Source organism: Impatiens glandulifera, chromosome 4, assembly GCF_907164915.1.
Source record: "Impatiens glandulifera chromosome 4, dImpGla2.1, whole genome shotgun sequence".
Taxonomy (NCBI): Eukaryota; Viridiplantae; Streptophyta; class Magnoliopsida; order Ericales; family Balsaminaceae; genus Impatiens; species Impatiens glandulifera.
The window spans coordinates 42,344,933-42,358,299 of record NC_061865.1 but is presented as its reverse complement, the minus strand read 5'-3'; the positions used below and the strand labels follow the sequence as shown (position 1 = coordinate 42,358,299).

Here is a 13,367-nt window from a genome sequence, read left to right as displayed (position 1 = left end):
AGAACATAATATTAACTTTTTGAGTTTGAGTGAAAATTAAGTGTTGGATTAAACCGAACAAAAATGTATTGATTTTGTGTACTTAATATTTCAGCAAACTCTATGTAGAACTAATATTGGATAGGTCTGATCCAAGTATTATTTAACTCACTAAAAAATTAATTAATCCAAAGAGAGATAAAAGATGATAAGAAAAATAATGAAAACTAAGGAACTTGCATTATTTTGATATTGGTTTTTTATATATATATATTAAGAAGATTCATTTGCAATACAATTTATATCTCTTTATATATATATATATATATATATATATATATATATATATATATATATATATATATATATATATATATATATATATATATGAGAAATGATTAGGTGAGAGAATTTGGTGAGGGAATGATGTGGCATAATCTTATTCGCTGAAAAAATCAAATAATTTCTCTTTTTTCTCTCTTTCCTCTCACTTTTACATTTTCTAACCAATGAAGACCAATGAAGGTGATGCCACGTCATTCCCTCACCAAATTCCCTTACTAAATTCCCTCACTCTATCACTCCTCTATATATATATATATATATATATATATATATATATATATATATATATATATATATATATATATATATATATATATATATATATATATATAATGAGAGAAATATTGGGATCGGTGTTAACAATAAAGACTAGGGTCAGACTATTATGAACAACTAACGATAAATTATTCGATAATAATCTTGTCTAATATTAATTTTTAAATAAATTAAATATTTATAATGTTTTATTTTATTAAAAAAATATAAAAATTATGTGTAAGACAATATAAAATATATATATAAACAAAGAAAAAGAAAATAAAAATTAAATTAATTATTATTATATATATATATATATATATATATTAAATATATATATATATATATATATAATGAGGAGAAAAAGTAAATAAAAATTAATTAGGAAGAAAATTTTAATATATATAGATTTTAAGTCTAATATAAATTTTTAAATAAATTAAATATGTATAATCTTTTATTTTAATAAAAAATATAAAAATTATGTATAAGACAATATATAAAAAAAAAAAAAAATTGGGAAAGGGAACTTGAGGAAAGATGTGGCGCAATTTATCAAAAAAATAACAAAATTTTTTTCTCTTCTCTCTCCTCACCTTTTATCCTTTTTACAACCAAGTAATGTAGTGACACATCAATTCCTCCCTCAAATTTCCTACCCTATCACTTCTAAAAAAAATATATATAAATAAGGTGAGAGAAAATAAAAATTAAATTAATTATTAGATATATAAAATTATATATATATATATATGAGAGAAAATAAAAACAAAAATTAATTAAAAAATATATATTATAAATAAGAGAGAAATACATATTAAATGTTATTATATATATAAAATTATTGATAAGATAATATATATATATATATATATATTAATAATAATAACTCACTTTTCTTTTTTTATTATTTTCTCTCTTAATATATATATATATATATATATATATTTGAAAAAAAAAATAATTTTATCTTACATGTTTTTTCTCATATTATATATATATATATATATATATATATATATATATATATATAATATTTTCTTTATAAGTATAAATAATTTTTTTATTAATATAAAAATTAACTAATTAATAATAAATATTAAATACAAAATATATATATACATACACAAAATAATAAAATTATTTTGACAATCTAATTTAGTCTAACGGTTAAAGTGTTCATATTTAATGCTTATGACTAGGATTCGAATTCCAAAACATGCAAATTTAAATTTTCAAGAATTCATTCTTGACTATAATATATGATGGTGCAATTTTTAAACAAAGAATGTGAGACATCCGAAAGTGTGAAGTCGGAATTAGTGGTTGGTTTGGAGAGCATTTGAAAGTGTGATGTCACAAGATGAAGGTCGGGTAGTGTGTGGTTTATCGAGTGTGATGTCGAAAATAGTAGTTGGTTTGACGATCATTTGAAAGTGTGAGGTCACGAGATGGAGGTCAGGTGGTTTGTGAATCGAGGGAATAAAGAGACATATGAAAATGTGTGAATCACAAGTAGAGAGTCAATTGAGGGTTAGTGGTTGGTTTGACGTTGGATAAGAGGTTTGTGATCAATTGGGATTGGTTTAGGAAAAGAATGTTTTCATATATTTTCTTTTGGAATCCATTTGAAGAACAACTTCCACCATCCAAAGACATTTTTTTGGCATAAAAATCATATAAATCTATGAGAGAATGTTTAACCAAGTTTGTCATTTCTATTCCATCAAAAGAATTGCACATATTATAAAAGCAAAACTTGACATATTTCAACTTGTACCTTGGATCCAAGACAACCGCAATGTATAACAAGATGTTACTCTTTTCAATCTTTCCCCAATATTTATCAAACTTTTTGCTAATTCCCTTCGCCATTCCACTTAATCTTGGGTCACTATTCTTAGCCATTTGAGCATTTGAATAGATATAAGTTCATTAAGAAATAAACTAGATGTCACACGTAAAGTGCTAGAGACATTTCAGATCACATGATAGAAAATCTTCAAAAATCGTATAACGATCCTAACATTTTCCCAATCACTTTTTGTGGGTGACCGATATTTTTTCTTCTTTTTTTCTTACCTTTTGAAACATAACACATATCCCCATTATTTACCTCTTCCTCCTCCAAAAAGTAAGCAAGGTATTTAAAATTTCTTACTTCCTCAAGTCTCTCAAAAACATTTTCAAACTTTTTCGCCGACTCTAGCATTAGATAAGTTGAATTCCACATTGTTTGAACATCCAATTGAACAAGTTTATTAGTGGAAAATTTTAGTTTTTCGGCCATCTTTTTGAAAGTTTCTAATCTAAAGAGTGATGATCTTACGTAACATTTTGTGTTACGAATCTTTATAATTGAATCACTTTGATCCTTTAGACCTTCTTTCACAATCAAATTCACAATATGTGCGGTACAACGCACATGAAGAATTTTTTTTCCAAAATGGTGGATCTCAATTCTTCGTTAATATTTTCAAATGATTAAGAGCAACATCATTAGAGTTAGCATTATCCACCGTTATGCATAAAATCTTTTCAATTCCCCAATTTATCATACAATTTCCAATCATATTTCCAATGGTCACGCCTTCATGATTTGAAACTTGACAAAAGTTTACAATTTTCTTATGCAAGTTCCAATTTGCATCTATTCAGTGTGCAGTTAAACATATCTAATTGATGTTTTGGATTGAAGTCCATGTGTTTGTTGTTAAACAAACACGTTGTGATTTCAAGCTTCTTTTCAAAATTTTCTTCTATTCTAAGAAAAGTTTAATACAATCATTAGCCACGGTAACACGAGAAGGAACATTAAACTTAGGTTGCATTGCTTAACAAAACTTTTTAAAGTCTTCCCCTTCAACCGCTCTAAAAGACATCTCATCGATAATAATCATTGATTCCAGAGCCTTCCTACAAACTTTGGCATTATAATGCACAATCTTAATAGAATTGTCAACACCATTTTTTTTCAAAACACCATAATGATATATTCTATATTATTTTATATTATTATATAGTATTCTATACTATATAATAGACATTAGGAGTTTCTAGTCACAACACAGAAGTTTGAGGCAAACAAGACAGATAGCAAGACGAAGGCAGACTTTAGGAAGAAAAAGAAGTTTTTTTTCAACTACTTTCACTTCTCTTTCTAGATAGTTCTTAAAGGTTTAGGTAATCTTTTTGATTGTAAAATTTAATTTGTAAGAACTTTGTATTACCCATTATAAACGATATTATAGTGGATGGTTTGAGCGGCCTAAGAGTCTCGTGGTTTTTTAACTTTTGTTAAAGGGTTTTCTACGCTAAAACTCGTGTCTCTTTTCTTTTTCATTGTCTTCTTAGTTGAATGAAGATTGATAGCTTATAAAATGACACTAAAACCAAAAATGAATATGTACCGCATTAGGTTCTTTTTATCAACAAGAGTAACTTTGAAGTTATAGTTTAGTAAATTTGATCGTAATTAAAAAAAAGATAGATGGATAAACAAGTAAATTTAGCATTATATTCAAACAAATGTGTATCACGCCACTCACATATTAAGAAGAGTCTTAGACCCTCTCCAACCGAAAAAAACACATTTTCAATATCAAATCAAATAGTATTATTCAACAAACTGAAACATTCATTCTCAAACCCCAAAAAATATTCTTATAATATTCTTCCTTACAACAACTTTTATAACTTTTTAATATCATCCATATATTTTACAATCTTAAAAATTACACCACAATATTATTTTAAATTTGATTGTAAATTAATTATAAAATAGTAAATTGTACATAAAAATTTTACAAATAAAAATTCATTAAAAAATTAAAAATTACAATACATAGGCTAAAAAAATACATCTGAGACTGAAATAAAAAATTACTCGTACAAATAAAAAAAGAGATAATTTTTCAAATGTTGGAATTTGTGTATTCCTCCAAAAAAATGATCAATTAATGCATTTTGAAGTGCAATGTGATCATCTTTATTTTTTTTTTTTTTTATCAAGATATGAATTCTTGAAGACGAGTATTTTTATCTACTACCATTTCAACCTCCGATGGTAGTGTTTCCAACTCAATATCAATTGGTACACTTAGATCACGTTCATCCTCCACAATCATGTTATGCAATGTTATGCACGTAGTTATTATAACATGAAGCACTTCTTTTTTCCAATAACGTATTGGTCCTGCTATAATGTCAAAACGTGCCTGAGAACTCTGAATGCACGTTCAACATCTTTTCTACAAGCTTCATGTTTCATTGCGAAATATTTTATTTTCTAACCACATGGCTCATGAATTTTTTGCACAATGGTAGACCATTTTGAATATATGTTATCAACTAAATAATAACCCATGTTATATTTTTTTCCTTGAATTACATAATGAGCTGGAGGAGAATAATACATAAAAGATGAGATGACTCTAATACGTTGATATGATTGTTGGAGTCGGGTAAACCGAAATAAGCATGTCATATCCAAAGACCATAATCTATTATGGCTTCAAGAATAATGGTAGGCTTTCCACTACGGCATGCATATTGCCCCGACCATGTTGTAGGACAATTTTTCCATCTCCATTGCATGTAATTTAAACTCCCTAACATTCAAGAAAAATCATGTTTCTGGCCAATATAAAGAAGTTTAGAAATATCATTAGTGGTGGGTCTCCTCAAATATCGTTCACTAAGTACCTCAACTACAACTTGACAAAACTTTTTCATGTTGTCAATAGTATTAGACTCCCCAATTTTAATATACTCGTATATAGCCTCTGTTGGGACACCATATGCCAACATATGAAAGACAACAATTAATTTTTATATTATAGATAATCCAAGTCTACCAGCACGATCCGCTCGTTGTTGGAAGTAGTGATCATGATCTCTAATTGTATTGGCAATTTGAAGGAACAACGATCAAGATATTCAGTATCTTCTACGAAACATTGCCTCATTGTATAATGAATTATCTAAAAAATTGTACAATCAACATCGCGGTTGATAAATATATGACTAGGAACAGAATCCCGATGTGAGGCTTGGTAGTTTTATTGTTGGCGAAGTTGTTGAATGATCATGTTGTTATTAACAATAACATGACATATCACTTCTTGTTTTTTTAAGAGTATTTATAATTAACATATTATCATCATAATCAGAAAAGGAAGATGAATTACCAAATCCGAAATTCATTTTAGAGAGATTGAGAGATGTTTTAATAATTTGAGCATATGATATGTATTTATAGTAGTATATTTGAAAGGTGTAAGAATATTCTTTATAGTGAATGGTCATTTCAATTCAGAAAATTGAGAGATGTGAGAATCTTTGTAGTGAATGGTTATTTCAATTCAAAAAATTGAAAGATTTGAAATTTTTTATAGCGAATGGTCATTTCAATTTAGAAAATTGAGAGATGTGAGAATCTTTGTGGTGAATAGTCATTTCAATTTAGAAAATTGAGAGATATGAGAATTTTTGTAGTGAATGATAATTTCAATTCAGAAAATTGAGAGATGTGAGAATCTTAGTGGTGAATGGTTTATTTCAATTCAGAAAATTGGAAGATGTGAGAATCTTTATAGTGAATGGTTATTTCAATTCAGAAAATTGAGAGATATGAGAATCTTTGTGGTGAATGGTCATTTTAATTCAGAAAATTGAGAAATGTGAGAATTTTTGTAGTGAATGGTCATTTCAATTCAGAAATTGAGAGGTGTGGGAGTGAAAGATTTTTCACTATAAAACAAGATATGATGTTGTAAATAAGATTTAAAACGTCCTTTATTCTCTAGAATAAATCTTTATCATATATAACTTGTTGTAAGAATATTGATCCGATCAACTTCATATAACCACGATGAAGATATTCTTTTATGTCGGGTTTGTATGGAAATTTCTCAAGACCCAATTGTTGGGGGTACCAATCATTTGATCGATTTTGGTCATGTATAGAAAAATCATTTAATGAAGAAAAACTTGAGCATTTAGAGGTTCCCACCAAAAGATCTATGCAAACACAAATTCAAACAATGATAAAGCAACTAAAAGACTACATGCATGCATAAAAGCGAAAGAAAATATGCATCAAAGTGGTGCTTTAAATGAATATATAGTAAGTATCCACATTTTATATAATATAATTTTTGTTTCTCACTTTATTATTTATATTAAATTTGATTAATCTTTTTATAACTTGTAGATGCATAGAGCAAAAATATTGTTTACACAAGATTCTAAATTCAAGTCCGGATGGAAATATGATTATTTTTGGGATATTATTAAAAAATTTGAGAAATTTAAAGACGGTAATACGAAGCCCAAGAAAAAACAATTATTTGGTCACTATCCCTCATCGGAGTTAGATAACTTAACTCTCGAGTCAGTGAGACAAGCATCCCTATGTATTTCTTCATTTTATTTAAATTTGGACGACTCAAATAATGTTGTTGGTGATTCTATATCAGAGAGACCTATTTGAGTGAAGAAAGTCAAACTGAAAAGAAAGATGATGATTATTCATCATCAACCATCAACACCATACAAGAACAGAACAATAAACTTCTTGTTGAGTTAAAAAAGACTATTGACCAATTGCATTCCCATCTAGCAATGCAAAAACTAAGGGAAGAAAATAGATTTTTATTTCAATACGTGAGTTTTATAAAAGATCTTAGGGTTCGTGCATATGTTGAAGTCGAAAAGACCCGCATTTTGGAAAAAAGAGAGCTCAACAAGTCCAATCAAATGCATTTCAAACCAATACATTTGGTCAAAATTTCAATAATATTGGGGGAGCAATGATGATTGCCGGATTATTAAATATTGGTTGTTTTTTTTATAATTTGTAGTGTATTTTTATTTTTGTTTTTTTATTTGTGTATTATTTTAGTTAATGACTTTATTTCATATGTATGTTATACTATTTTTTTAAGTGTAATACTAATTTAATAATAGTTTCAATATTTTTTATAATGAGATAAATTTATAATTTTTTTAATGGGAGTGTATTTTGTATTTTATAATTTTTATAATTATATTTATAATTATATATATATTAAAGTAAAATACAATTATAAAAAATATTTATTATTAATTAAATTATGTATATACTTATAAAAATATCAATTTGTAAAATTATTATATGTATTAATGTAAAATATAAAAATATAATAATTTAATGAAATCTAAAATAATAATATAATATTTATATCATTTATAAATTAAAAGACCTAAATATAAATTTTAAAATAGAACAAGGACCTAAATATATTTAGGTCATATCTTTGGGTTTATTTTTTTGACTAGTATTGATCTGGAGAGGGAAGATCGTTTTAATGATTTTGAATTTGAAGATGGTTGGAATTGATATTACTGTAATCTTTTATTTTTTCAGTTCGGTTGGAGTTGCTCTTAAATCGTCTCCAATCTATAAACTCATTCTCAAACTCAAAATATAGTAAATGTCACAACAAACAACAAACAAACAATAATTAATCTCTAATCTAAAAATTCATTTTCAAACTCAAAAGAATATCTTAGAAATATTTTATTTTACATAAATTTTTTAACAATTTCAATAACTACCTCAACTTTACAAATCCGATATCTTTCAAACTCACCCTCATTAAATAAAAACATGATAAATTTAATTGTAAATCAATAATTTATACACATACAAAAATAAAACATCATTAAATAAACGCAAATTATATATACTACACGAAAAAAAATTACACTACACGAACAAAATAATTACATTAAAATAAAATTATTAAAAAAAACAAATTAAACATCATTAAATAAACACAAATTATACTGAATAACAAATATTGTTTATTATTATAAATTTATGATATTTAAAAAATATTAATAAAAATATATAGAATAAAAACAAAAAATTGTATATATAAATAAATTATATAATAAGTTAAATATAAAATTTACTTAAATTAAAAGTTAAAGGACTAAATTAAATGTTTGAAATAAAAAAAAGTTATATATTCAAATCAAATTATTTATAAACTTTAGGGAAAAAAATTGTGATTATGAACCATACATGTGTAGTTGGGTTGGAAGAGAAAAGATCTAGGTTTGCGTGTGCATTTGGTTGAAGTTTGTCTTAATCTCATTTTCTAGTCTAACGGTAATAAGATACGGTAATAAGATGTGGATAATCCCAGCCTCCTTGAGATGTCTTGGGTTCGAACCTGTCAAACGGCAAATTCTACTCCTAGTTAAATGGTTAAGTATTTTTGCAGATTATGTACTTAACCGCCTTGTGGACACATTTTAATCCCTCTTCTAGCCTAACGGCAATAAGAGGTGGATATTAACCCTAAATTCATGGGTTCAAGTCCGTCAAACGATAAATTCTACGTCTAGTTAAGTGTGTTTGCGAGCTATATATGTAAGTGTATTTGCGAGCTATATACATATATGTATTCCGTTGTTCCATTTAAAAAAAAATTAATTAACTAAAACCAGTCAACCAAATAACTATATTCATTTATGTATTTTTCTCAAGATAATATTTATTTGGTCCAACCAAAATAATTATATTGTTTTTTTAATGAAAAGAAAATAAATCACTTTTCTATCGAAATAATTAAGTAATATTTTGACTGTTTTAAAAAACATTAAATAAAAAGTTTTGAAATAAAAAAAATAAGAAAACGTTTATTAAAAATAATTATAATACTGAATAAAATAAAATATATATGTTTAACTTAATTATAAGTAACAAAATCAGATAATATATTTTTAGAGTAACATAGATTGAGTTGAAAAAATAGCAATTATCCCTTAAATTATCAATCACTTGGTCTCTAATGTATACCACCAAAGTCAATGCATACATCTCCAGCATAACAAAAGGAAGAAATATGCATATGCTTTTGCAACTAGCCCAACCCAATAATGGAAAGAAAACGCACATCAAATTTGTATGAAAAAAGAAAGAAAAAATTACAAAAATAAATAAGATTAGAGATCAAAAATGGGTACAAACATCCTTGCTTAGTAGAAGGGGGTGCTAAGTAACTTTAGGAGCGAGCCATCAACAATTGAAGATCCAACAGTAAATCAAGTTCGCGTCCATGTAGACTCTAGCAAAAAAAATCAAATCGTAAGGCCAAACAGAAACAAACACCCGCCTATTCTCTCAACAGAGCAAGGAAGGTTATCCATAATATTACAATTATTCATGTAAATGGAATTTTCTTATTTTTCTTTTGAGAAATGTATTTGGAATTCTTGTTCAAAGTTAATAGTTCATCCATATAAAAATTGAATTCTGTGAACTAAGAAAAATGTTCTAAGAAAACAACAAAAAATGATACCTGATTCTACATCAATATTTTTTATAGAAGCAATGAATTCAGATATACCGACTGCCAGTTACATATACATATATATATATATCCTAACCAACCATGAGCCGTTTTATAAAACTAGCATTTTTTGAAGCACATAGCAATATTTGGATACAGAACATCTAGTCAAGGACATACCAGGATTGTCATTAGTGAAATCCTTCCAATTCCTCATTCGATGTAAAATTTCTTGGTGAATGGTGCAACCGGCTTGCCAGAAGTTCTTTTAATATCACAGCCAAGTTCAACCTCCAGCAACCTATGATTTTCTTTAGAACGCTCCATTGAGAATGTAAGACATAATTCATCACCCTGACTAACAAAAAATGCGGGATGCAATAGAAACACCTGTTCATCAACAGAAGTAGAATACTCAAGTAAGAAGGTAAGGTACTTCAACCACCCCAGTGAAAGCCAGAAATCTAGTACTTGTCATTTTGTAAGACTCATAAGGAGCCTCAGAACTTATGTGCCAAATGCCCTTATTCATGTATGGAGTAGTGATTATGGAGTATTGTAGTAAATGTTCATAAAAGATGTAGTTGACTTGGTAAGAATTACTTGCGGCAAATGAATTGGAAGAAAATAAAAAAGTATGAGTTGCATAAAAAAGCAAAATTTAGGAATGTAAATATTGTGTAGCATCCTATTGTTGATGGAAGCCTGAGGACAAATTCTTTTAATGTTCAATATTTCGGAAACATATAGTTTTAGAATGTATATGAGCACAAATGCAAGGCAGAAAATAACTTTAGAGACAGTTTTACTAACCTGCTGGCCCCAGTGTGTTCCATTCTCTTCACTAGGAGCTGTTGTCAATTCAATTTCTTTTGCAGCTGGATTATCTTGGCTTCCCTAAAATATTCAGACAAGAACTTACAGAAATCAGTGATTGCATTTTTCATGTAGGGAAGAACATGAATGATTAAAAATCAACTCACTCGGAAATGAACATCAAACCATCCAGAAAAACCACACAGCCTAGTGTCCTCTGCACAGATACGTGATGAGATGTTGGCCCTAACATTTAGGATGTCAGCTACAGTCACTTTTGAACAATCAATGTCCATTATCACAGCAGCAGTTCCTATAACTTGATTAGGATGAAGGTTGCTCCACATGGATGTCTACAAAAATTGAAGATGGAGAAATTCAGGTTTTTAACGTGTTAACTAACAATTAAAGAGTATGTTCTCAACAAAGCATTGCCAAGATTCAGATTAGATGAGCTAAACAGCAAGTTGGGATTATACAATATGTACAATCCAACTTGAGGCCCGAGGGGGAATGTTGAGAATTGATTATTATTTATCAGTAGTAGTCATTACTGAATATGATTACTCGTCGTATTAGGAATTAATAAATTGGAATCAAGGAATATGGTAGCTAAATATTCCCATGAATTTGTTAATCCTTTATTTCTATGTATTAATCTTAGGGGTCAGATTCTCCTAATTTATAGATATTTTTGATTTATGTAAATTGTATTTAAACAGCCCTTATAGAAAATAATATACTATCATTCTTCCTCCTCAATTTCTGATTTCCACAAACAAGAACCCATACATATGTCAATTCAATATTTGTTTGCCGCCACAATATATTTTTACAATATCTATCCCAACATGCTCTGATAATTCTGATCACAAATATTAAGACTGACCTGCAAATAGAATTTGTTCTGCTCTTCAAAGAAAGGCTTTGTCAGGGCACTCATATCAACCCCATAATATGTTTTTGTTCCATCAACAAATTGATGCCAGTCATCCATGGATCCTTCATAGTCTTTCATTTTCTGATCTCTTATGCCTGACCTGATAGGTGCCAACCACATCCTAGCATGGCTAGGATACCTGGAACATGAAAGTTTTATAGGAGAAAGTCGTCATGAGTGCTAATACAAGACAGAATCATCATGATGCTTTCTAGTAGTATCACCATAATAAACATTGTGTGAAGACCCAAAATGCATCCTTCACAATATTACCACATGGATCCTTCATGGGAATAGTTATCAGGTCTTTTGGCAAGTATTTAATTTATGTCAAACCCATATATATATAAGACACTTCAATGGTTGTCTATAATTGTTTTCATAAGATTATATAGTTTACAAATGGAGTGGGCTTGGATAATAAAATCAAGATACATCTACCATTCATCACCAGATCACAAACAGTTGCGACATAATCCAATTCAGCAACTTGTATTAGTATCTAGATAACATATTCAATATTCAGCAAGCATAATCTGACAAGCCCAGTGATTTATCACAACACCAGGATCAACATTATTTAACAGAGAATGTACATCGAACTTGGCTATTTAGCCCATTCATAACTAAGCAGGTTAAACTTGCTAGTATCATCTAAATAATAAAATCTGAAACTCAAGGATTTCCTTTGTAAAAAGAAACAAAAGATTATTCAATACGTAGATAACTTACATGACACCAGTTGGCTTCAACCAATGATCACGAGCATATATTACTGAATCGAACATGGATTCTCTCAAAAGAAAATACCCCATCCATTCCGAAATAATAACATCAACTGCGAATCAATTAGTTAAATTTAGTCAACAATCCCTAAGACATCACATATTAAAGCATTACAACATAAACATGGGTAACAAGATACAACCTTTCTCTGGCAAGATGATATCTTCTATTGAACCCTCAATCACTTCAATCACACCTTGAAGATTATTTGCTTTAACAAGTTCACGGGCATGGTTTGCCATTTTGGTTGCTTCAACTGCATAAACTTTCGCAGCACCAGCTTGGCCAGCCCATATGGCAAGAATGCCACTACCAGTTCCTACATCCAGAACGGTCTTTTGTTTTTGCACAAATTCATTAGTTAGAGCTGAATGAACAGCATTTAGGTAAATTTATATTTTTCTAGAGAACATTAGATATGTGCTCCAATAGATAAATCTGAACAAAGTTTCTGTTTTTCTACTGAAAATCAATACATCTCTTTACACAAAGTTTATACTGGGTTGAGGAAATTGTGGGACTTCTCTTTGAACTAAAGCTACTAGAATAATTTCAACCAAATGGGTTGGCTCTATTCATTTGTTCTTCATCTCAAAATAAGAAATAAAGATAGTTGAAGATAGATTACCTTGCCATGGAAATGATGTTTATTCTCGAAAACGGCATTGTAATAAGCGTCCATTCGAACTCGGTCAGAGAGCATTTCCTTCTGGTGGTAGAGGTATGCGTAGGTGCAGAAATAGTTGGCGAAGTCGACCTCTTTGTCGACTTTGGGTAATCCATTGCTCGTAGCTAGGCGGCTGCCGTTGTTGGCTGAGCTCCCCATAGTTTTACTGAAAGAGAGTGACAAAGAGAGAGAAAGAGGAGAATCGTTTGATAAAAAATATTTAGGGCAAAGT

The 13,367-nt window shown here is 28.5% G+C and overlaps 1 protein-coding gene across 1 annotated transcript; it reads right to left on the bottom strand.

The window, feature by feature from the left end:
- Positions 1 to 10,076: 10,076 nt before the first annotated feature.
- LOC124934135 (protein arginine N-methyltransferase PRMT10-like) lies at positions 10,077 to 13,367 on the bottom strand. Its single transcript, XM_047474614.1, has 7 exons — positions 13,097 to 13,367; positions 12,611 to 12,803; positions 12,415 to 12,520; positions 11,632 to 11,821; positions 10,910 to 11,095; positions 10,740 to 10,823; positions 10,077 to 10,316 (listed from the first exon to the last, which is right to left on the bottom strand). The coding sequence occupies exons 1-7, from the start codon at positions 13,292 to 13,294 to the stop codon at positions 10,140 to 10,142; spliced, it is 1,134 nt and encodes a 377-aa protein (XP_047330570.1). The 5' UTR covers positions 13,295 to 13,367; the 3' UTR covers positions 10,077 to 10,139.